The sequence below is a fragment of the Rhinolophus sinicus genome, linkage group LG04, assembly GCF_036562045.2.
Source record: "Rhinolophus sinicus isolate RSC01 linkage group LG04, ASM3656204v1, whole genome shotgun sequence".
Lineage (NCBI taxonomy): Eukaryota > Metazoa > Chordata > Mammalia > Chiroptera > Rhinolophidae > Rhinolophus > Rhinolophus sinicus.
In genome coordinates, this window is record NC_133754.1 from 179140010 (window position 1) to 179165899 (window position 25890).

Here is a 25890-nt window from a genome sequence, read left to right on the forward strand (position 1 = left end):
ACTAACTGCCCACAGACAAAGCGCCTCCTCCTCAGTTTATTCTCCCCCCAAACCCAACTCATATTAACTGACTGCCTTACTTACAGGGTAAAATGCTATCGGTAAACAGCGTTGACAGTAATACATATCACTAGTGTTTCACAAAGCACAACCTCCATTTTACAGATGGGAACATTAAGACGCGTGGCAAACTGCCCAGGGCTCCTTGGTTGCCTCCCTTAGCAATCAACAGGTTAAATACCTAGCAGTGTGCCAGCAGGAAGTTACAAAAATGGCCTCAGTGACAAGCGTTTTCACTTCTGTCACACTTCCGAGCTCACACAGCACATTCCCACAGATTCTTTCATTTTCAGCAAGGTAGCTACAGGTGAGGTAGCACCATTCCCATTTCAGAGATGAGAAACTGAGGCTCAGAGAGGTGAAGTGGTTTCCCCAAGGTTATGTGGCTACTCTGGGGCTTCTTCATCTATAAAATCAAGAGAATAACTGTGACCTCCCTCCTGACTCCATTTCCCCTGGGCCGCTATGAGGCTCAGCGGTGACACGAGCACAGTGCTGAGCCAGAGCAGGGGCTTACAAACAGCAGCGACTACGCTTAGGATACATGCGCCAGCCACGGCCAGTCAGAAAGCTGCAATGGCAAGAATCCTCTGGCCCCTTCTTGTTAACTGACAGCTGGGCTCTCATTTCAGAAACAGAATCAGAGAAGGGACCATGAAGGGCTCAGCCACAATGCAGCCGGGGACTCGAGGACGAGGCTGCGCGCTGCTGCACCCCACAATTGCCTATTTTGCTTCTGACTTTCCAAAATCTCCAAACAGAAGTGGGTCGGGGGTCCAGCCGCTGGAGAGAGGCCTCAGCGGCTGAGAGGGTGCAATGAGTGTAGCAGACCTGGCATTGTTTCCGTGTTCCCAGGGGGTCAGCAGCACAGATCAGCCCTTGTGGGCTCCCCAGGCAGGGCTGGGACAGGCCTTTGATTTCTCCCACTCTGGACTAGACGACTTGCTGGTGGAGCTGTGTGGAGTGTTTACTTTTTCCAACAATGGTGCAGGCTGAAGAAGAGGAGAAAACCTGGCCCTTTTCTCGGACTTGGCAGGCCAGGGTCCCCTTAGTAACCAAAATGCCCAAGCACCAAGCACCAAGCTCCAGGCAGGAGCTGGGGCTACACAGTTTCCTCTCACAGGACAATCTGCCCTCCCGGTGGCAAGGCCTCTTCCAAAGGCGCTGGCGTGGACTCAAGGGCCTTTCTGAAGCTCAGTGTCCCCAGGGAAAGAATCAGAGGCCAGCTCGGCCAGATGGGGCCTCATCCCTGAGGGGCTCAAGGAAACAAGCGAATGAAAGAGGCAAAAACAAAACCCCCCAAAACCTCACACTGGGGGTGAAGGTGGGAAGTGCTGCTGGGGAAGGAAATGGGACAGTTATTGGGTGCCAGGTCCTTTAATCCCGCCCATGCTCTGAGAGAGATCCTATCATCTCCATGGGAAGGAGGAAATGAGGCTCAGAGAGGTCAAACAGACGCCCCAAATCACACAGCTAGTGGGTGGCAGAGCTGCCTTCTGATCCCCACCTGATTCGAAAGCCTAACTCTTTGTGAAGCTGTCCCCAAACCAATGCTCAGACTTCAGAACAAGTTCCTAGGTAGCGCACGCCATTATAGTAACCCTCTCAGGACCTGCTTTCTCTTTGCTGTTTGTATCATAACAACTACACATGCCTACTGTAAAAAAATGTGGAAGACAGAAAAGTTCAAGGAAGAGATGATGGTTGCCCTCATCCCTCCATTTGGAGAGAACATTTTGCTGTTTCCTTCCACATCCCTCCGCCCCAATCCCTCCTTTTAAAAGCACAGGTGAAACAATTCTAATGTTTCTTTCTGATTTTCTCATTTATTACCATATAAGCAATGCTCCATCCACTTCATTAAGAGCGCTGTCAAGATCATTACTAATTGTTACAAAATGTTTCACTTCATGGAAACAAACCCAGCCAAGCCCCTTCCGTTGGCTGTTATTTCCAGTTGTTAAGAAATTATTACATGTAATATTGTCATGAAATCTGTAGGCAAAAAGCCTCGTGCTTCAGGACGGATTCCTAGAAGTGGAATTTACTTCCACTTCTTAAAAAAGTGTCCCTCTCAAAGTCGACTTTGAGAAAGATAGCTTTACTTCCAATTATTTTAAAGTCATTTTACCCACAGCTTGTGTTTCCTACTCCAAGTGAAGAAAAATCAGCAAAGACACGAGCAGATGTCAAAATAGTCCTCCAAAAAGCCTACCCAATTAAAACGCTTGCTAGTCCCACGGCACACCGGGACGGCTCTCCGTAGCCTGTCCCACCAACACATTCCCTCTCTTTTTAGTTACAACATATGCCAAATCTCCTGCCAGCTGCAAACCGTCCCCTCACCAGACTCTATAGGCTTTTTCTCAGAATGAAAAAAAAAAACACGAAAATACTGACATGCACACTAGCTTTCCAAATGGCATTTCTTGCACAGAGAAATACATAAAAATGGCATCTTCCCATAAATATTGTTAATCAAAAATGTCTTTCTCTTTATGCTTTGTCACAGACAGACTTAGCCTGACCCCTATCTTTCAGGACAGGGAGGGGAAAAATCACAGTAGGGGAGGTGGTGAGGGGCAGCCAAGAGGATATGTGTGGGCTCTAATATAATGTCACCCCTGGATTGCCCCTTACCTCGTGGGTTGCCTGAGGCAATTCACTCACCCTTCCAAATAGCCCAGGTTTTCGTCTGTAACATCGGCATCGTGACAAGACCCATCTCACAGAGCTGTGAGGATACGTGAGTATATGTAAAGGACTTCTACCAACAGTGGCTCTCCTGCCTGCCTGTCCCCTCTCCGGCAAAGGTTCCTGAGAACTCAGCCGAGCCTCGCTAACCTCACTCCAGAGCCTGAGGCAGCAGGAAGTTTGCCTTTCCCTGTGCTCCCCTCTGGTTATTCCTGCAACCACAGTCACAAGTCAATCTAGTTATTTATGCAGGTATTCCATTCCTCCCCTAGTCTGTGGATTTCTTGGGGTCACCAGACAGATGTCTGTACTGTCAGCCTGTACCCCAGAGCAGGCAATTCCTGGATGGATGGATGAACGAATGAATGAACGAGACATAGTACAGCATACAGGCCAAGAGCATAGCATCCGGAAGCCAGTCTGAGTTCTAACCCAGCTCCATTTCTGTGTAAACTTGGGCATTTCACTTAATCTCTGTGCCTCAGTTTCCTCCTCTGTAAACTGGGGTTGATAACAGTGCCTACCTCACAGGCTGGTTATGAGGATGAAATGGGTTAACATTTTTAAAGTACTCAGAGTGGTGCCTGGCACACGAGCAGCTCAAGATAAGCATTTGTTAAATAAAAAGGAACGCTCTTTTGAGAGTGATGGGATTACTCTCTATCTTTATTGTGGAGGTGGTGGTTTCATGAACGTATAAAACTGTCAAATTTCATTGAGTCATACACTGTAAGTGGATGGTTTGCTGTACATAAATTACACCTCAATGAAGTTGATAAACACATCAGTACTGGGTCCAGAACATAGAATAAAATCACAATAGACTGTAAAAAATAACAATGCATCAATGATGGTGAATGAATGCTACACGACAAGATAATTTTTCCCAACGTACATTCTGATTTGCAGCTGTGTTTGGCTCCCTGGCTTCTTCCTTTTTTTGTCTAGCCCAGGACTTCTTTTTTTAACTTTGTTTTGCACTATGTCCTCTTAGGATAAAACATAAAAATCCACTGCCCCTAGAGATTCTGATATACCTCCCTACACAAAAATGGGGTCCATTTGAGAATCACTCTACTGTAGCCAGGAAGGCTTTATTAAGCCTTACTTTTTAAAGCTGGTTGTACGGAAACCGTGGGTTTCCCCCTAATACATAAAATACCAGCTACACTTGTTCTAACCACACCAGCCTGCCACCCAGATTGCGGTGATCCTGCCTGTCCAGGGAAAGGATTGGGCAGCCAGTGACAAAAGAAAGGTAGGACTTAAAACCATGTCATAAAATGAAGAGCGAGGGTTTGCACTGGCAACGTCATCTGGGGGAACAACAGTCGTCAGGAACACATGGTGCCCCCTGGCTGAGGAAGCTGAGGGCTGGAGGTGGAGGATGGTAGCTGGTCCTCTACCTGGAGGAGCAGGGACCCAGCTTGACCGACCTCTGTGCCCTCGGCTGAGTGCTGGGCTCTCTGCCTAGGATGGAGGCTGTGGGTCGGTGAGGGGGCACCAAGGAGTAAATGAGCCAGCACACAGTCAGTCTTTTCTGTTGTCCTTCCACCAGGACCATCGTCAGGGCAGAGCCCGGCCCTCTATCTCTGCATCTCCAGTGCCCAGTGACATGCCTGGCACAGGGCGAATGCTCACTAATTAGAAAATGAATGAAACACCGTGGCTGGATCCACTCTACTGGGAGGCAGGCCTGGCAGCAGATGTCCACGTAAGCCCAAATGGACGTCAGCCCCACGGAAGCAGATTGGAGCATGCGATGGGAATAACAGTAATGATGGCAATGAGAACAATCAGGTAAAATTATCATGATTCATTAGTGCAGAATTAATTCACAGTTGACACAGAGGGTAAGATAGGAGTTAACATGGTGGTTAAGATGACCATGGGTTCTGGAATGAGCCAGCCAGATTCAAGCCCTGCCTCTGCTACTGGGTAACCTCGGCAAGTTCTTGGCTTCTGAGCCTCAGTTTTCTTACCTATAAAATGAGGACAGTGCTACCTACTGCAGAGCTGTGTTGTGAGGGTTCAGTGAGATAACATGAGTAACGGCTTTAACAGTACCTGACTGTGGTAGGTGAGCAAAATGGAGGCTATAAAGAAGCGAGTTTCTATCCTTGCAGTTTCAAAGTTACATCAATGAAATGGATTAGCGTTCCAAAGACTGTAAGAATGTAAATCCCTGATTTCAGACCAAACGTTGCTTTAAACTGCCACCAACTAGCATTCTCCTCCTGGCTATGTATCAGGAGCACGTGCCAGAGTCTCAGTCCCAGCTCTGCCAGTTACTACGGTGCCACCTTCCGCAAACCCTTTCACTTCCCTGCACCTCAGTTTCCTCATCTATATAATGAAATTAAAATAGTACTGATAACCCAGGATAATGGTTACCCTTGGGTCCGAGGAAGGATGACTACAAGGGGGCCCAAAGGCTTCTGGGGAGGTGGTGATATGTTGTTTCCTGATCTGGTGGTGGTTACACGGGTGTGCCTGCCTTGCTGTACACTTAGGATGAATGCATGTGTCCCTGTACATCTCGTATTTCAGTAAAATGTTGACAAAATAAGTGGTACAAACTTCACCAGACTGGTATGTGATTAGGAGCTGCGCCCTCTGACCTTTCAACCCTTTGATCCTCTCCCAGCAGGTGGCCTGGAGCCCCCTCCGGGGCATCTTCCCTCCCTTCCGACACTACTGGATCTTGATGTGCAATAAGCCTGACCCTACACAGGTGACTCCCATGCTGCTTATCACCAGCAGCTGCTGCTAATGGAATGGCCAAAATCACTTGGCCTCGGGATTCTGACTCGGAGATGACGGGAGAGGAATCTGCTGTGCTCTGTCCGAACAGTGCTGAAATGATGTTCAATAATTCAGCCCCAAGTCCAGTCGTTTGGCAATGCTTAACAATGTCATTACCAAAAGCTGTCCTAGAAATGGAGCTCTGTCTCCTCTGATTTATACTTTGAGTTGGGAAAAGAAATACCTCTTAAAAATAAATCACAAATCTCAAAAAAAAAAAAAAAAAATCAACCCCGAAGTCCCAAATGCATCTCTCAGAACTTCCCTAAAACCATGTGCAGCAAATTTATACCAATGAAAATCAAAACAATTTTTGGAAACCTAAAATTGACTGTTTTCAGTTCCATGAAATTTCATTTAAAAAAGCCCATATTCCAAAATGTCCAAATTCTCTTATTTTTAAAAATTGGGATGACTTCCAAAATCATAGCTATCTTTTTCTTCCTTTTTGTTTCTTCTAAAGCTAAGGATGGGTAATGTGCATATGTACTTACCAAGCTTCATAATTTAACCCATTCGGCCAGTAGCAAATAGTTGCAATAAAACGCTAAAGAGGCAGGATATAAATTTATTATTACTGGATCTTTCAAAACAATTGATGCCAAGGTTTAACGTATTCTATTTGGTTAAAGACATGTCCAGGAGTCCAGGCAGCCCCAGTATGAAGCTTAAGTTTTTTGTCAGATATTTGGGTTTACACGGAGGGAAGGATTTTTTTTTAGGCAGGACACACAAACCACTCTGTGGAATGTTGGTAACTTCCAACCACAAAAGAAAACTTTAGTGCCACTTGATCACACTTAGAAAAGGTCCTGAGCCAATGCCTCCGATTCTAAACAGACATAATATACTGTTCCCACTCTGTACCTTCCAAGGCCTGAGCTTAGGTCATAAGGTCTGAATTCAATGGGCAAAGGAAAAACACACTCCTTTTGTGGCCTAAGTGGCATATATCTTAAATATTCAATTTTAAATGTTTGAAATCAGCTGAGAATCAAACAATATGTAAGGAGAGGTTTATAGACTTCAATTTCAGTCACACTTTTCTCTATGGATGATTAAGTGTAGTACAGATAGCAGTTTCTGGAGAAATGAGTTTAGCAGGAAAGAAAAGGTACGACGGTGACTGATCAGACTTTGACCACTTTGTACAGAATTGTTATTAAGCTAGCTTCTTCAGAGATACCTATTGGAAAGACTTTACTGATACTCATATCTACCATTGAGTGAGGGTCTGCTAACGCACATGGAACTTAGGTCATATTGTTTCTTACTGTCACCACGTTAAGGCAGGTACCCCCATTTTGCAGATGAAGGTATTAGGGCACACACACACACAGAAGCACAGTGACTTGGCCCAAGTCACACACAGACAAATAAATGATAGAGCAGGGATTCAAACTCGGGCTTACTGCCTGCCCCCGAAATCCATGGTCCATCCACATTTTCCCCAACAAAAGCAAACCAAAAACAAACAAAAAACCCCAAAACAATAACAGGCAGTAATTTGTGTGGAAAACGCTGGATTTCATTTTGCCTACACACTGCCGTGGAGCACTTAAGAGCCTTCGGAATCAATTATTTTGGATCATTAGGAGGAAGTTTAATTTGGTTGACAAACACCCCTACTGTGGTGACCTCACATATCAACAACAAATGCCTGACGGTCACAAACCCGGACCATGAGTCTGTGGAGCATGGTGTTAAACAGAACCACATGTGCCCGAATTCCAAGTGGGATTTGACTAGGCCAAGGGTACCGCTCTTCAATCATCGCGCGGCTGGTCTCTGAGCTCCCACGACAGCCCCGCCCCTAATCACTTGCAAGGAGTTTATGAAGTCACCGGTCCTATGTGCTGTGCTCCGTCAAAAGTGCCTTTACGCTACTGTCAACTCTGAAAAAGCCACTCACTGAAAAATACAAAGGAGGTTGAAAAGAGGGCCGAGCCAACCTTAGGTAGTCGTCTTTTAGCTCGTTTTAAAGAAAAACGATCAGTTCTACATGCAGATACTATTGATACACATGTCCAGGAGTCCCCCCTTATCGGTGGCTTCACTTTCCCCGGTTTCAGTTACCCACGGTCAAGCACACTCTGAGACTACTAAATGGAAAATTCCAGATACTTTGGGAGAGAGAGACCACATTCACTTAATTTTTATTACAGTGTATTGTTATAATTATTGTTTTCATATGAGTTATTGTTGTTAATCTCTTACTGTGCCTATTTTATAAATTAAACTTTATCACAGGTCTGTGTGTAGGGGAAAAACATAGTCTATAGAGGGTTTAGAACTATCTATGGCTTCAGGCATCCACTGCAGATCTTAGAACAAATCCCCCGTGGATGGGGGGCTACTGTAAAAACTTCCATTAACTGGTACCTGACACATGGTGCGCACTAAATTTTCTCATTTACTCCTCATTAAAAACTCTTATGAAATCAGGAATCTACCCATTTTATAAACAAGGGGTGTGAGGCTCAAAGAGGCACCTTAACATCCCATCTACGAAACCTGCACGTCCCTCAAAGGGGCGCCACTTAGAAATTCTACGGCTCAAGTTCCACGTATACTGGTCGACTCTCATTCAATGGTCGATGTGACTACTAAGCATTTCCAACAGGCCTCTCTTAAGGATAACGTAAGAGCAGTTTTGTACCAAGCGGTCAGACTGTGGGATAACAACCACACCTCTATCCCGCTGCTAACCTGATCCCTCCTTTAAACAGAGGTGCGTGGTTAAAGCCACCTAGTAATGGGGGAGCTAGCAGAATGGGAATCGAGGTTCACAGAACTCTAGAACCCGAGAGTCCGTGCCACTCTGCGGCACAACTTCCGGCTTGCGGCTTCTTATCTTAATCTGACAGGAATCTGATTAGTTCAAGTTTCTCTTAGTAACAATTTATAAACTTTTACGTGTTCTTTGAAGTCAGTTTTAACATTGCTAAACGGAACTTACACACATAATGACTAGCTAAGTGATGATAGGAAAATTGGGAAACAAAAGCATCAATGATGGTTTCACATTTTCTACTGGGATTCTCCCTCATAAATTACTCAGTTCTTCTAATCTATAACAGAGGCTTATCTCATCTCACAAGAGAACATTTCAGTCACAACAAATTAGACTGAAAATGTACTGACTGCAAGAGATACTTAAATCAGCCAGAAGTACTTGTTCCCTTTGATTACATAAATTACTACTACAATTTTAAACTGTTTTATATTAACTAATTCCAACATTAGGGTAAGTGGCATTTAAGAACTGCACTCATTGTAAAAGCAGATGCCACTGTGAAGAGGAGAGCGCTTTCAGGAGACGGCCATCAGGCGAAACCCAGGAGCTCCGGGAGGCCCGAAGCTGAACAGAGCTGCCCGGTGCTCACTCTGAACGTGGCATGTGACAGAGCCTCACATGTGATGATTTTGCATGACAACAAATAACACACTAAGGAAATTACAGCAAAACCAAACTACTGTCCAATTACCTTTTTCTTTAGATGATAAAGCAGCACCAGGGTTTCACTGATCTAACCTTTGCCTCTTAGTGTTATTACCAACTGCAAAGAATAATGTTCTGTACAGTATTTTTAAAAAGCTCTTCACATCCATTATATCAGTTAATTCTCACAACTCTGTGACATGGATAATATCACCTTCATTCTCCTGATCAGAGAATGGAGCCATGGAGAGGGTAAGTAACCCAGCCTCGGTCACCAGGGTACTTGAAGCTTTTCTCTGGAGGAATATGAGCCGCCAGATGCGAGCGCTCCTTTCCCCTCACCACAAACCCCAGTGCATGGCACAGAGGTCGCCCTGAGAAGGAAAAGCTCTGGCAAAGGAGGGAGCCTCTCTGCCAGGCTGGGGGCAGGGCTTGGGATAATCCATGCAGCCCAACAGGAGGGTGCAGAGACCAAGCTCTGGGGGCTCAGGGCTGTGTGCACAGGATTTTACTTCTCTGAGCCCCAGCTCCCTCATTTGTAAATCTAGGTATCTCCTACTTGGCCAGAGAGATGCTGAGAAATGCTCAAAAGTGACAACCGGTCAAGTGCCTGGCCCAGAGTTAGACACTGAGCAAGGACTCAGAAGTTGCAGCCTCATCCCGGGCCTTTCCCTTTCTTGCTAACACTCTCCTCATGAACCTGTGACAAACTACCAGGTATGGGATTCTTCATGCACGTGTTGCCTTCTTACAAAGCAGGAGCATGATTACTGAGCATTAACAAATAAACCTCCCATGGAATTTCTCAGTTCTTATGACACACAAGTCACCTCTGATAATGGGATATAATCATGGCGCACGGTTCGCACCAACCTGAGCATTAGCAAGCGTGCCCTATACCTTCCCACTGCTTACCTGTGGAGTCCTGCAAAGAAGCAAACGGTAAACAAGAAACACTCTTATTCACAATGAAACTGTTTAAAAACAAATATCCTCAAAACCGAACAAAGAGGACTGAGGACTTTCTATGCCAGAGGAAAAATGAAAGGAAAAAACTAGTTCACATGGTGCCAACTCATTTGACAGGAACTCGGGTTCTTTGAGAGGCAAAGAGGGAAAAAGAGTTACTTTTCTTGTCTGTAAATGAATAAATCCTGTTCTTTTGCATAGAAGCCTCATATTAGACCAGGAGCCCCACTGCAGATACCAAGGTCGCCCTGGGTGCCAAGGACCAAGAGGAGCTTTAACTTGGCACCTGGATGCTGTGCCTGAGTGGTGGCTCGGTGGAGTTCCCAGCACTTGGTGCATCTGCAAAATCAGGCTTCCGGGCGCCCGGGCTAAGCCTAGATCAGGACGGTGACAGAGAGGGGACTGCTGTGAGCGTGGCCCTGGTCCTGGTGCACCCACCACAGACCCCCTGAAATTGCACTGGGTCCTAGGTCTCACTCCCCTGCCCTCCTGCCTGGAACTGTCACTTAGTATATAACCTAAAGGTATATCCTCAAACTGGGCTGTAGAAAGAATATCTAGTTCATAAAAACTACTTGAAAATAGAGAAGAAAAGACAAAATCCAGTAAAAGTGGTGCTTAAAACCTCAAAGAGAGTCATCACTACAAACACTTCTGCCATGGCTTGGTAGCGAGGGAACCCACCGGGAAGCCTGGGTGTGGGACGCTGACACATCTGAATTTTATATAAGTGGTTGTGGTGTGTGATTTACTTCAGAATTACCTTGATCTTTACAAATCTCAATTTACTTTATTAAGGCGGTTAAGCAGGTTCGCAGCATTTTATATGGAAGGACTGCTTCCAACGGCCCAGAAGGAGAAGGCCTGCCCATGTCCCTCCCCTGTTTACACACTTCAATGGCTCTCCATTGCCCTGTAAAGTTCAGACTCTTTCACAGGCTCACAAGGCCCCTGCCTGCCTGCCAGCCTCGGCTCTCCTCTCCCCCTCACCCCCTTCGGCCTCAGGCTCCTCTCAGACCCTGAACTACTCAGACTTCCTGGAAAACTCCATGGGCTACACTGTAAGTCTTTGTAGATGCTGTTCCCTGTCCCCTGGCTGCATTCTTACTTACCTGTTAGGTTTCAGTTTAGGCATTCCCGTGTGCTGAGAAGCACAGCCCTCAAGGCGAGGTTTGGTGTCTCCCCTACCAGAGCCCATGGCACCCCGAATTCACTGCCGTTACTTTCTACTCGTCTACATCTGCTCTAGACAAAATTCCATCAGGTCAGGGATTATGCCAACGTGTATTCACTATTAGACTTGGAGTACGAGGCCATGCCTGGTACACAGAAGCCTCTCAAACTACGACTGTAAAGGGATGTTTACTGCCTCCCTACCACAGGCCAGACGCTGGGATACGCTGGACATATACAGCACTCCCTTATCTAATCTTTACCACACTCCTCAGAGATGGGCACCAACTGCTATTACAGATGAAGAAACTAAGATACAGAGAGAGAGCATGCTGCCAGCAGTCACTACAGCAGGGGCGGGGCCAGAGGGGACTGGGAGGCATTTAGCAAATCCTAGAGAAGCGCCACTCCCACCCCTGAACTACCTCTCCAGCACTGAAAACCAGGAGAAAATAGGGCGGGTACAAAACAAGTTATCAGTTGAAACTCTCTTTCCCTAGAAATGAGGCTGATGAGTATGACCCTTGGAGCCTAAAAGTCCCTGAAAAACGATTTTAAAGTCATCAACTTAACAATGTCAACAGCTTTAAGGCCACTGAGGAAACAGAAACAGCAATGGTTGCTGAATGTTTGTTGAATTCTTTATGTGCCACACAGTGCTAGGCACCCACTAACCATTCTCTCTCTGGATCCTCCAATAATCCTACAGGGGAGGTACGGCCATTGCCCTCATTTTACAGGTGAGAAAAAAGTTCAGCGGTCACTTACCTTGCCCAAGGTCACACAAGCAGAAGTAGGGCAGCAGAATGCAGCGCCCACATTCTAACTGCGCCCCTACACTGGGCCTAGGTAGAGCTTTGTTTACAGGCGAACCTGAGTCTCCATGTGGAACTGTGTCATTGCTACTGCCTTTCCTTCCTCCTTCCTGGCTGTTCTGCCACCAGGAAGAGATGTCATAAAATACCCTAATGTCACTCTGAGGCCTGTACACACAGCGTTGTTTGTGAGGCTTAGACAGCAAGGGCTTCATGTATCAAATAGGAGAAACACCAGCGACCAGACATGGCCGGGCCCCTGCTCCCACACACAGCACAGAAGAGGGGCTGCGGAAACATCTCCCAAACTAAGCCGAGGTCGAGAGAATAAAAGGAAACAGTCACGGTGTAATCGGGCCCCACTCTGGTATTTCCTAGCTGCCAGCGAACATGATCATTCTCTCCAAGAAGAAACCAGGCCTGTGCCAACACCCTTGCCTATCATGCTCACGAGACTCCAGTTAGTGTTTGCTTAAATGAGAGAAAGATATAGAAAGACCGAGGAGGGATCAGAATGACGGTGAGCTATAACCGTGTCACGTTGGAAGGAAGGCGGTCACTTTAAGGGGACCTGCTTACCACCTGACAAACTGCAAGGGCGCCCTGTAAGAGCACGGAGACTAGAATCAGGTCTTTCCTCAAAATAACCTTTTTTTCAAACGAGAACACTAGGTTATAATTTACATTCCTTTCTGTGCAACAAATTTGAATGTCATAAAAATGGTTAAAAAGTCTTCCTATGGTAGCTTTTTCTAAACTTTTATGAACATCTGCCACATTCATTTGAAGTTTAAAAAATTCTGGCACATATGCAAAGGCATAATAAGGTGCCTATAGCTTTCAAGAAAAAATAACAAGACAGTCAAAAATAAGCTTTTTGCTGAATTGCCAGTAAGAAAACTAGTACGGGAGAGGAGCTGGGCCTTCCCGAGCTCCCTCCTTAAAGAGCTCTCCCCTGGCCAGGTACGAGCTCCTCCCCGGCATTACGGCGCACAAACGGCTCCTGGAAGAACTCTCGCTGGCAGCACCCCTCTCACCTGAAGGGTATGATAGAACCAGGTAAACCCAATCAGAAAGCACGACTAGAGCACTCGGAGTCAGAGCTGAACTCACGAGAGGAGATGGGAAGACTAAATTCCAAGAACTGGTAGTTCATGGCAACCTAACGCACTCAGGAAGTGCTACTTTGTTCAGAAAGGGTCTTAGCTGGCTTCAAGTGTGGGGCGACTACTATTTTTCCTTTTCTTTTAGTGCTGACCACACAGGAGTTGGGCACGGCAAACCCCTCCTCTAGTTTAGCCAATCCATAGGGCTGAGACCTTATCTTGGCCTGTGCTTCCAGAACTTTGTCACTTAAAGCCTTTTAAAGTCTGGGCACAGTGCACTTGACCCATTCGGCTAAGCGCCAAAGTCATCTCTGGATTTAGCTTCAAAATTTAAGCATGTTTTACTAATAAAGGGCCTTGTTTTAAATTACTTACAATCATAAAAAAGTACTCCATCCATCTTTAAGTAAAATCATGGTGCTGGGTTCTCTGAAAACAGCGACACCTGTCGGCAGGCTCTAAGAGTGTTCCGGATTCCAGCTTTCCAAGCACGCCCTCAATCCATCTTTTCAGAAAGCACCTGCCTGGTGCCCAGCTACGTGCTGAGGACACCACAGTAAATGAAGCACAGTCCTTGTTCCCAAAGGACTCCTGGTCCAAGGGGTGATGAAGAGGAACAGGGAAGCAAGGGGACCCAGAGCAGGAGGTACAGTAAGTGAAAGACGATGACAAAATGGGAGGACTTCTTGGACGAGCTGGAGAAGGGTTCGCCATGCAGAGGCGCAGGAACGTGGCTATGGTGTGGGATCGGTGAGCACATGGCTAACAAGGGGCAGTGAGAGGACAGAAGGCTTGACCGCAGCAAAGACACTGAGCAGAACTCAGGGGCCGTGCAGAGGGCCATGGGAAGGAGGGCTACTAAAGGGAGAGTGATTGGCGGGAGGCCACCCCCTCAGTGCAGGGGCTGTGAACTGAATTGCATGTTCATCTTCAGACCCCCAGCACCCAGCAAAATATTTGGAACATGAGAGGCCTTCCTTCTGCTCAACAAATGAATGAATAAGGCTTTGCAAGAATCCAGGATAGCAAAGAAAAATGTCAACCAAGGCAGTAAGGCAGGAACAGGGTGAGAGGTGTGGCAGAGCCTCGGTGAGTAGAAAGGAAGAGGAGCAGCCAGCCATGCTCAGCGAGTCCCACGATGGTGCCTCTCCCGGCAGGGCTGCCATTCACAGGGACCAGATGCCGGAAGGGGAGTGAAAGAACTGGGTGTGTATGTGTGCACGTGTGTGTGCATGTGTGTGCGTGTGCATCTGTGTGTGCCCATGTGCGTGTGTGTGTGTGCCCACGTGTGTGTGTGCATGTGTGTGTGTATGTGTGCACATGTGCCCATGTGCCCGTGTATGTGTGTGCACATGTGCGTGTGTGTGTTCGTGCACGTGCATGCGTAGGTCAGAGAGAGGCGTGCTACTGTGAGAGTCGCAGCTGAGAGGCCCTGACATTACCTGGGTAGCTGAAACAAAGCCTTGAACACGGTGGCTAGAGGGCATGTAGAGAAGGAAAGCAGGTCAACACTAGAAACGTGGACAATGCTGAAGGTACAGGGACGTGAAAAGGAGTCTGAAAACGCCTGTGTTAGAACAGTCTGCTAGCAGGCGGAGAGGCAGGGAAGAGCTGTGGTCTCCAACAGACCAAATGGTCTTTACATTAGTGTTTCAAACTCTACAACAATTGGCACTAAAAGCCTATTAGAAAGTATTCAATTTAAATTTTTCATACAGGAGCTTTGAATATATCCTCAAACTTGACAAACAAAGGTAAAACACAGAAGAAATCTCTTCAATCTGATCTAAATACACCATCCAAGAGAGTCCATAAACTGCACTGTCTGTGCTCAGGGCTGGGTGATGACAAGGAGGGACTGGTAACAGAATGCGGGAGCCACATGGCCGTCCTGTCAAATTAGAAATTTGAGCAGATTTCTGTGGTCTATTTTGATCAAGATTCTCAATGTCAAACAAACAGGTTTTTCGATAACCAACTTGTTTCATTTTCGTAAGCACAATAGCACAGTGTGCAACAGTTAGCAGAGAAGCAGGTGGTCCTCGTCGACGTGAAATGAAGGGAACAGAAGAAGAGAAGTAGCACTCCCTTTAAGACATGCAAAGCATCATCACAGACGGGTATGGCTTTAGATTTTCCTCTGAGAGCTTATCTCCTGTGCAAACAGGCCAGCCCCCCACCTCCCACCCCATTTTGCTCTAGTACAAATTTAAGCTCTCTCCTGAGGAGGGAAAAGCTTAGGGTTCACATCTACAAACCCACGGCACTTACAAAAGCACGGATAAGTCCTTTAAAAGAATTGCTATCTAATTGGTCCAGCCACGCAGAAAGCAATCTGGCGTCAGATTCATGGCTTTGACCAAGCATTTCTACATTAGGGGTTCTGTGCTAAGGAACTAAGTCAAGATGCAGATAAAACCTTATGCATAAGGATATTCATTGAAATGTTATTTATCATAGTGGAAAATTATAAACAACCTAAGTGTCCTACAGTAATAGGAAAATGGTTAAGTTGTGATACATCCAAACAGCGGAATGACAGGTAGCAACCTAAAAATTATTATTACTGAGAGTAAATAAAAACATGTAGAAATCCCCAAGCCATAATATTAAGTGACATATAAAACCATGAAATTATATTTATATAAAACACATGTCAATGATGTACATTTATACAAAGTATATACTCATAGAATAAAGACTAGGAGGAAGACTAATAAAATGCTAAACAGTGGTTGAATTTACAATAGTGGTTTTGTGGAGAACTTTCGTCTTCCTCGTTATGCCTCTATATACTTTATACACCACATTTTCTACAATGAAAAATGTAACATTGGTCTAGTGGTTTAGAATAAACATCATTTTGAAAAGCAAATCATTTCCCTTCCCTTGTTCAAACCCTGGAAAACCTTTTTCCTCCTGCCTCTTTGAACGTCACTCCCTCACCCATGAAAACTGACAATCTCCAAGCAAAGTGGAAAAACACTGGACACGAGCCCAGTGGAAAGGGTCTAAGGTGAACACTCAGCTCTGTGCACCTGGGAAGAGACTGTGCGTGAGGTGCTGCTCGACGCGCTCCCCCGGGTAGAGCTGTGAATCCACAGACCGTGTCTTTTCCACGGCCACACTGCAAAACACAACGGCAAGTCGAGAGACCTGGGGAGGAAAGGAGCCAACTTACCTCCATTAAACTTAAATGGATTCCTATGAGGTAGGGCATGGGAGCGCTGTGAAGAGAAACAGACACACAGCTGCTTTAATGTCTGTTGCTTCCGACAGAAAATTACAGATGGTTCACTATTTGGAGAAAAACTGTTTTAATAAACGTATGCACAGTTACATTTCCTTTCACAACAAAAACCCTAATATGACATTTTGTTCCCAAGCCTAGAAACTTCAGAAGAATTTCAAAATGCGGGCAGTATTGGAAGCAGCATGGGTGGCAGGAAGGCAGCCGACTTTGGCGTTAGTCCCTAAATAGCAGCTATGCAAATACAACTGCACAGCCTCAGTTGTCTTATCTTTAAAATGGGATCTTGGAACTGAACCGGTAGGTTGCCATCAGAATAAGAGAAAATATACATTGAGTGATTAGTGCAGTTCCTGGTGCATATGGGAACTATTTATTATTGCCACAATTACAACAGAAAAAGCAGTTAACAAGGTTGAAATGGAGAATGATTTTTTATTTGCTGTTTCCTTCTGCCATCAAGAGATGTGATCTAACTGTCCCTTCTGAATGGAGAAAGCACATGGAGAGCTACCAGCAAGCATCTCCTCCCCACGGCACACATGCCACCCGATGACACTACAATTCATAAAGCCCCTACCAGCTACTTCATTCACAGGGCAGTGGGTTCCCTAAGGTAGTGCCTGAGCAGAAGAGAGAACCCAACTCCAAAGGTTTTAGGAGTCTGTGCGCCTGTGTGCATGCACACCCCCCCCCACACACACACCATCATTGAGGACGTTACTTACCATGGTAAGTGTGCTGGCATTACGTGAGAAACTTCGACTTCAGCTTTTCTAACCCACAGCATAATCATACAAGGTAGGTATTATCCCCATTTTACAGAGGAAAAAACAGGCCCAGAGGGCTTAAATCACTTCTCTAACGCCATCAAACAAAGTAAGTGGCAAACCTAGGATTTGACCCCAAAATTTCTTCTCTGTGCCACACTGACTTCCTAACACCAAGCCTAAAATCCGCAGGCCCACCACCCACACGACCTTTTCCTTGGGGGGAGGGGAAGAGGTCAAGGAGGAGGGAGGGAGGGAGCGACTGACACCTCTTATGTGTGTCTGTCCACTACGTGTGTTACATCCTGTGAAAGGTGCAAGAGAGTATTTTCACTTGTCTTACTAGGGAGACCACTACATGGACGGTACAGGTGCCTGACCACTCCACGTACACCTGAAGCAGAATAATATTGAATGCCAACTATAATTTAATATACATATAGTCACAGGATACAGAGTACAGCATAGAGAATAGAGCGAATGGGACTGTAATAGAGATATGCGATGTCAGAGGGGCAATAGATTGGGGGAGGGGGATTATCACTTTGTGAGGGGTGAAATGTCTAACTAGTGCATTGTTCTGTACACCTGAAACTAATGGAAGGGGAGGGGAGGGGAGGGGAGGGGAGGGGAGGGGAGGGCAGGGGAAGAAGGAAGGAAGGGAGAAAGGAAGAGAGAGAGAGAGAGAGAGAGAGAGAGAGAAAGAAAGTATTTTACGAGCCCGGAGGAAAGAGGCCTGTCTCGTGTGAGGTGACCAGCCACCTCTCCGCTGAGGCAGCTGGGGGCGTGGGAGTGGACACACACGGGAGGCTTTCTTGGGGACAGGACTGGGGAAACAAGGAGTGGTAAGACATGAGAAAGGAGAGATTTGCTTCCAAATGAATACTAGGGATTTTAGGCTTTTATCCTGAAAGCAATGGATAAGGAATGAAGGTTTTTAAACATCAGATGTGCATTTTAAAATTGCTCAAACATTTAAAAATAAAGGCACAATTCCCTCATTACCATCCAACAAATAAAATTCTTCGAGCAAAAAATCCTTCCCCAGAATATAAACTGTCCTTCTTACTACAGATCTCAGCAGTAATATATCTTGGGAGCCTGTAAAACAGACTTGAATATTAGCAGCACAGTTTGGGAACGATTCTTCTGGAAGACTTTTGTATTTGATAATAGCCAAAGAAAGAATTATACACACAATTGCAGTGAAAGTGGAGTTGTCTTTTTTCTTTCTTCTCTTCTCTCTTTTTAAAAAAGGTATCTGCTGTGCACATTCAGCTTCTCTTCGCTTCTAGGGGCAAGGAAATGCCCCACGATATTTTTTTCCCTTAAACTGTAAACCATTAGTTTAGCTGCCAGCTACACAAATGCTCAAACTTCCCAGTGTGCCTGGCTCTGCTGTCCAAGTTTTTTCCAACGTACACTGAAATGAATGTGTTTCTAATTAAGTAGCTTCAGGAACACGACAGCTTCAATGTCAAAAATACAAAGTCTGAACCCTGGCAGGAAGTCTTAAGACTACAAATGTCTCATCTAGTGGAACCTTGCCTAATGTAATGAAAGGAAGCAGGAAGAGTGCAGAATTCCAGAAAAATGGCTACTTAATAATGTGTCCAGAGGCTCAGCCTAACACACAGAAGGGAGAAAAACTCAAATCCATAGACTTCCACCAAATCTTATAAACTTCTCCAGTTCCTGCATTCGATCATACAACTGACTGATAACCCTGAGTTTTCATTAGCATTTCAGAATTAAAATTCCAAATAAACTAACGCACAGAAAAAGACATTCCAACAACTGTGAGAAAAAGGTGAAAATAAATACCTACAGCAAAAGCCTCTGTGCAACTCAACACAGACTCTTCTCTGAAAAAGAAGTATTTTCTAGAATTCTAAATATGTAGGTTTTAATGCCATGCCCTTTTGTCCTGCAATAAAATCAATGATACCCTGAAAGAGAGGATAAAGGAATCTTACAGAAATAACTGCAGATGAGGAAGAGACAAAGTAGGACTCTCTTCAGTATGGTCTAGTAGGTATTTTTTTAAGCTCAATAGTTTTCTGAAGGGTAATTATGGCCTATCGTAGAAATGTAGTTTCTTAGCCAAGTATTGTTAGGGTTGCAATAGCTCTGTATTTAGAAAATATTTAAAACACACTTGGAAATCACAGCAGCTCCCTGCTCTATATGAACGCAAATTTAGACAAATACCTTTTATGTTGTCATTTGCTTACAAAGCCCCAAATACTGCCCTGAATCTTCTGAAATTTTGTTTTGCATATACACTAATTACAAATTCCAAGTGGGAAGGGGTGGGGGTGGAGGAGTGGGGGTAAGAAACCTGAAGTCTCCTTAACATCTCAGTGTAGCACATACGATGCAACTGGGTAATTCTAGGTGCGTTCTGAAAACAGTTTCTATTCTCATTACACCTAAACAGTCATTGCTGCCACTGACTCATTTTCTTTGGAAACCTCTTTGTTATGGCTTTTTATTGTAAAGAGAAATTTTTATGGGGGAAAAACCACTCTCCCGTGATCATGTCATCTTAACAGAACTACTTCTGCTTCTGCATTTTTCTCCTCCAACGTTGGCCCACATTAACAAACATTTTTATATCTTTAAACTAGAGTGTGCAAATATTTTGTTGCTTTCTCATTGGCTACATTAATATTTCCCTTTTTTTTTTACTACAATCTTTGTGATTATTTTAAAGACTGTGTAATAGTCCACCGAGTATGGATGTACCATAATTTACTGAACTCTATACCTAGAGTTAGACATTTAGATGCATCTAATTTGTCACTCTAAGTCACACTGTAATGAAAATGAAGGCTTTTGTGTGCATGAATTCCCAAACATGGAATTACTAAATCAAAGGGCAGGACTGTTTTTTTACATCTGTTGTTATATCTTGGCAAAGTGTTTTCTAGAAGGGCAGTACCTGCCCCAGTGGAAATCTGTCAGTGCTGTTGCAAGGATTAGAGATAATCTGTTAAGCGCCCAGCACAGGAGCAGCATGTGGTGGGCTCAGTGAGTGACTGCCATCATGTCCAAACAGGTTCTCTTTGATCCCCTGGCACGGTGGGCACCTGTGGATCCATTCTCTTCTCGCCCCACAATGGTGTCTGTTCCTGCCCCAGTTCTGATGGATACCTGGCAAACCCTGCAGAGGATGGTCAAGGCTCCACGATCACCGTGAAGTGCCTGATATGAATCACCCCTACACATGGGCTTCTGCCTCCAAACACACTCCCCTGTCTCCTGTCTACTTACTTCACTATCACCTGTCTATGTACTGAGTTACTTACTGGGGTTGCTTATCACTTTCTTTGGAGGGTAACCTTTACTTTTGATTTTATGGACCACCAAGAGGGCAAAAACTACCAAGGAAACTATGACTCATTACTTTCTTATCACGTAGAATGACAAATTTTAAGGGCCATTTAACCATTTGTGGGCATACATTAAAAGGAAAATATAGCAAAATTAATTGTTTAAGCTGTTCCTAAAGAAGTTCTTCACGTTCAGAGTCTGACTCACCTGAATCATCGTTTTTGATTCAGAGTCATGAATGTCCACCTTTTCCCAAGGGCATCTCAGTAACGCAACATAACAAAACTTCATCAACTAGGTGCTATCTTCCTTTATTAGGTCCCAGGAAGAATTCGTTTGTTGCTTCTCAAGAAAATATGGATGCACATATCGGTTTCACTAACAGTAAACACACACCACGCTTCTCTGCTCTGGAGCCTGGCGGCACTTCCAGCAACTTCCCATTTCAGTGCAGCGTCTCAGTGCGATTTTGAAGACATTTTAAATGGCAATTTGAGACACACATACAGGAGCAACAATGCTCGTAATTAAATCAAAGCTGATAATATTAACGGCTATGACCAACTGTGTCACAAGTGCCCTACGGCCGATGGCGACTGTGGGATGCCATCGTCCATCTCTGAAGAGCAGAACAGGGAGTATCTGTACGTGGCCTTTGTTCTCTGGGAATGACTGTACTTTCTGACTTAGTCAGTTACCTCTTGGAAGAGTTAAAGCTAGTCTTTCTTCCTTCTTCCTTCTGTTGTTGGTGTCAAGGCAGTGACAATATGATGGCCGTCACCTGAAAGGTGAATCCTCTTAAAGGGGGAAGAAATTAGTAATTATGGAGCTACTATAACCCAGCTGCTTCAATGCAAGACTTATCCATAGTTCTCCAGGCAGCTCTGCAAGGTAGTGCTATTGCCCACATTTTCAGTATGGGAAACAGGCTCAGAAAGGTAAAGTAACTTGCTCAAGGTCACACAGCTAGTAAAGAGTAAAGCTGTATATTCAAACTCAGGGCTGCTGGACTAAAAGCGCAGGCTCTGTCCACCCCACCCCACAGCGTGTACTCAGCACTTCAGGCAACGGAAAGGAGTGCTGGCGTACCAAGGGGGCTTTTCACCCGAACTCCAGGCCTGAGGCAGACCACCTCTCTTCCCGGTACGTCCTCCAGCAGGAGCTCATTCCGAGCAATGAACAGGCATGAATATGGATACTGCAGACTTAATGGCCCTGTAGCCCCTGTTCATTATTACTGCACTTTCACAATTTGTTTAATTCCTTTCCCCCAGATAACTAGAGCCCTCTTAATTATGTTCCCCTGAGGTGAGCAGCTACTAATTGGAAAAGAGTCAGGTGAAATAAAAGAACACTGGCTGCTCAAATACATAAAATATAGCTTCCTGAGACAAAGCGGAAGGGGAACAGAGGGGGACAGTGGGTAGGGGGACAAGTGTCCCAACCCCAGGTGAGCAACACCTCTTTCACCTTTGAAAGGAACTAGTCTGGAGCTGTGGGGGGATTTGGAAGACCCACTGTTTTTCTTTCCTTTTTGCCATGTAAATGCATAGTTAGCTTTACAATTTATACATCAGAGTACCCATCTCACCTCTCAGAGGCACACCACCTTCTTAACCAAATACCCTGATGGGCAAAGGAAATCCCACAAGTCTTTCCTCAGTTCGCCATTTTTAAAAGAAAGGAGAACTCTGAAAGAGGTCTCATTCGTCTCAGCTTTTCTTTTTTTTTTTTTTGAAAAGAAACAAAAGTGTAAACACAGCTTGTCCCAGAGTTTTAAATTCTGCTCTAAAATAACGAGGCCTCAGCATTGTTAGAGGGGTTAAAGAACAAAAGAATGGGAGAAAGAACAAGAACAAAGACCAGACAACTCATCTTGTTGGAGAACACAAATAATCGCGGTTTTGGTCTTACTGAGAATGACTGGACAGACGGTCTACAGGCTGACATGACGGCCACGCTGTACAGGAAGACAGTAGGAGCGACCACCATTCACTGCACATTTGACACGAGCCAGCGAGGCTGAGGGCTTGACTGGCATCTTCTCACTGGATCCTCATGACAACAGTGGGTGGGTACTATTACTATCGCCACTTGATAGATGAAAAAATGAAGGCTGGAAAGCTAAACAACTCATTCAGGCCACACGGCTAGTGAACAGCAGAACTGAGATGAGAGCCATGTCCATTACAGTCCCTCATGCTGAGGTCAAGCAAGCTTACTGTTTCCCAGACCAGCACGTGCATGGCCGTAGAAGGAGGGTGGATTTTCTTGAACCTGCTCCCTGAGGGCCGGCCAGCAGCTGTGCCAGTCCCAAGCCCCTCCACACTGTCTGAACCACCCTGCACCACAGGAAACCTCTCGTTCCAAACATGCTTGGGCTCTCGGAGGGCCTCAGGCCCCTCGTCCCCTAAGTCCAACTGTCCCTATGCAGCCTGTCGGGCACCCGGGTGGTTGCTGATACCTCTCTTTTGAGAGGCTTTTGTCTGGGCTGCCCACTGGGCATAAGCCACATATTAATATATATGGTTATTCTAGACTGTCTGTCCCAGGGGAACCGAACTGTGTCCTATTTCCCAGAGTCTACAGTAGGGCCCCATCTGGAGCAGGAAGAAAATGGACAGTGGGGCAGCTATGTACCGAGCGCTCACCAAACACCATGGGCTGGGCGGGAGGCTTTAGTTACCTTACTTATCTCATTTACTCCTCGAGTAAGCCCATGTATACCATCCACTTTACAGATGAAAAAAGGGATTCTCGGAAACTTGCCCGTGCTCAGTTAATGGTAATTCCAGCCCAAATCCTTCTACTTCAAAGTCTCTTATGCTATTCTTACTTAATACTAACGTCTTCCGACCATTGTTACACTTATGAGAAAACTGGTTATTTGATACTGATAGCTGAAAAATAAAATAGCAAGTGGACACTTCAAGGCTAGAATAAAATGACATTTGCCTTACTAGCTTAAATGAATTGATAACTCTTTTTTTTTGTTCTAAACAGGATTGAAGGCAGTATATGTGAGTATGTTCAATACAGTGGTAAAAGTAGGAACGAAATAGGGGCAAAGAAAAAAACGCAAGTCAGGGTAAGGTGAGTAAGCTGTGAGGCTTTGCACAGCTGTTGGGGTGGCCACAGATTTGTCTCTGAGCACTCCAGCTGCCAACCCAACGAGGGAAACAGGATTGTAACGTGACTCATGGTGTCTGTCTACAGAAAAAAATAAACTAGTCACCTGGGAGCTTGACTTTAAAAGGGCAATCAGGGAGGGGAAAGAGAAAATTAATATCTTAGGATGCATGTATTATGTGCTCAGTGTTTTCCATGTGATGGTCAATCAACAAATGTTACTATGTGTCCAGCACCACTGTTGGGCTGAGGATAGAGGAGAGAAAAACGAGTTGTGGACCCGGCCTATGTGGAGTTTACAGTTACCAGCAGACATCAAATAAGCATATTACTGCATGTGTGTAAGCTGCTGCGCGGAGACTTACAGGGTGCTGGGGGCGGATCTAAGATCACCCCCTTTCATCCTTGGAGCAAACTTGAAAGGCTGATCTCCATAATTTACAGAGGAACCTACAGCTCAAAGAGGTTAAGTGACTCGACAAAGGTCACAGCTGGTGAGAGGCAGAAAATACGGCTTGAAAAGTAGAAGGGGTACGAGTGCCATGAGTTAATCAAGGTTTACTTAGGGGAAAAGGTATTTAACTTCCTGCCTGGTCTCCTGCGAGCCCTCCCTGATTTATGAGCAACAGCAGAGGGTGAGGAGCCGTGAGAGGACCGGAGCAATTCTAGACTGGAGAGGAGGCAGCAACTGCCTAGTTTCCCTGTAATGGCAGCAGCCAAACCACAGGGCACACCACAGGGGAGGAGCTCAGTGGGTGCGGAGTTGGGCACTGGAGATGGGTTGCTAATTCGAGACACATGTGTGTCACTGGAGCTGTTGGGGGGGGCGGGGAGAGGGAGGACAGTGCCCTCCTGGTGCGGCCCTGTGGCTTCCTAGAGTAACCTTGTGGGTTGGGAGAGATGCCTTCTAGAGCTCGAAGCCACTGAACCCAACCAAATGAACACTTGAGTTACGGAGATAATGCCTGGAAGAAAACCTGGAAAGGTCAACATCAAAGCCTGGAGTAGTCGCCCTTTTGAGCCTCCTCAGTCTAGCGGAAGGAGACAGACTTGGAAAACATCAGGAAGGGCTCCATGGCCGAGACCAGTGCAGCAGGAGAAGTTAATCACAGAGGAAAGGTCAGGAGACGGGGCTCTCTATTGCCCCAGAGAGTTCAATGAGAACCATAACAGCTAAAGCCAGCTGCAAAGGGGAAGTCTCAGGTTGTCGGCCCCCAGCAGCCCAGGAGACCCTCGTAGAAATGCAGGAAGGAATGAGGCACAAAAGAAATGAGGAGCGAAAAAGAGAGAGAGGTGTATGGAAAAATAAATCAAGAGGAAGTAACAAAAACAAACAAAAAAAAAACGTAAAAGTTGAAAATGCAACTGGTAATAAGAGGAAAAGATTTCCTTTCTGTTTTTCTAGGACTAAGACATGTCACGTGCCAAGATGCATAGCATCCAATTTCCTTCTTAGCCTAGGCTCTCACTCTTTCACACGTTTGAGGGGAAGACAAACCCACGCTTGTTGAGAGAGCACTTCAAGCCCAGCACTGGCTGGTGCTTCCTTCTTCCCCCTCGCGCCCACAGGAGAGAGGCAGGGATACTACTACAACAATGCCGACACAAGGGAACGTCCTCCACTGCTGAAGCGCCTGAAATGGTGGCATTATGGTCTGTGGCTCCTGCTCTATTGGTGACCAGGAACGTATCTAGAGTGTCTTTGCTGCAGAGACCACTATACTGTGCCTTAGAAGTTCCAGAGCTTTCTAAGTGCTGCGTTTAAGACAGGCTCCATGTCAGGGAGGAGTGAGAAATTGTATACAGAATGCGTCACTAGAAATGGAAAACCAGGCCCAAGCTTGGTCACAGAAGCAGAGGTCAGAGCCAGCCATGTCCCATGGAGGCTAGACAGAAACGGGGCCCCGAGAGACAGGCTGCTGCCCCTGCCACCTTGGGCAGCAGGAGGGGGCTGGGCAGGGGCAGCATCAGGGCCGTCCCGAGGCTCAGATGAGATGCAATAGCCGGCAAGGTAGGGGCCAGGGCGTGAGGCTGCAGGCAGGTGGGCGAGTGGCAAACCTTCACCAGCACGGGAAGGGTCATTCCCGTGTAAAAGGGATACTGTCTTCCCTAAGCCTGCAAGTCTCAGCGCCATCGCGGGAATATCGCTGGTGAGGCTGGTGAGAGCTGTCCATTGTACCGCTGGCATCTGGGCTGACTGTCGGGGGCACCTCGGAGGGAACCAGGCTAAGGGTCTGAGGCCAACCATCTACACAGAATCCTCATTTTGGTACAACATTTGCTTTTTGCTGTACACATTGTTAGAAAGTTTAAAAATGTGTGTTTTTAATAAGGATGAAAC

General features: G+C 45.8%; 1 protein-coding gene across 18 annotated transcripts in view; it reads right to left on the minus strand.

Moving 5' to 3' along the window:
• Positions 1 to 25890, minus strand: part of DENND1A (DENN domain containing 1A) — a 467166-nt gene that overhangs the window by 179581 nt on the left and 261695 nt on the right. For 15 of the 18 annotated variants that reach the window (XM_074330989.1, XM_074330982.1, XM_074330983.1 and 12 more), the window contains one exon: positions 16246 to 16291. The exons of the other annotated variants lie outside the window; for them this stretch is intronic. In XM_074330989.1, coding sequence (XP_074187090.1) covers positions 16246 to 16291 — 46 coding nt within the window. The remainder of the gene's footprint in view (positions 1 to 16245; positions 16292 to 25890) is intronic. 18 annotated transcript variants of the gene reach the window in all.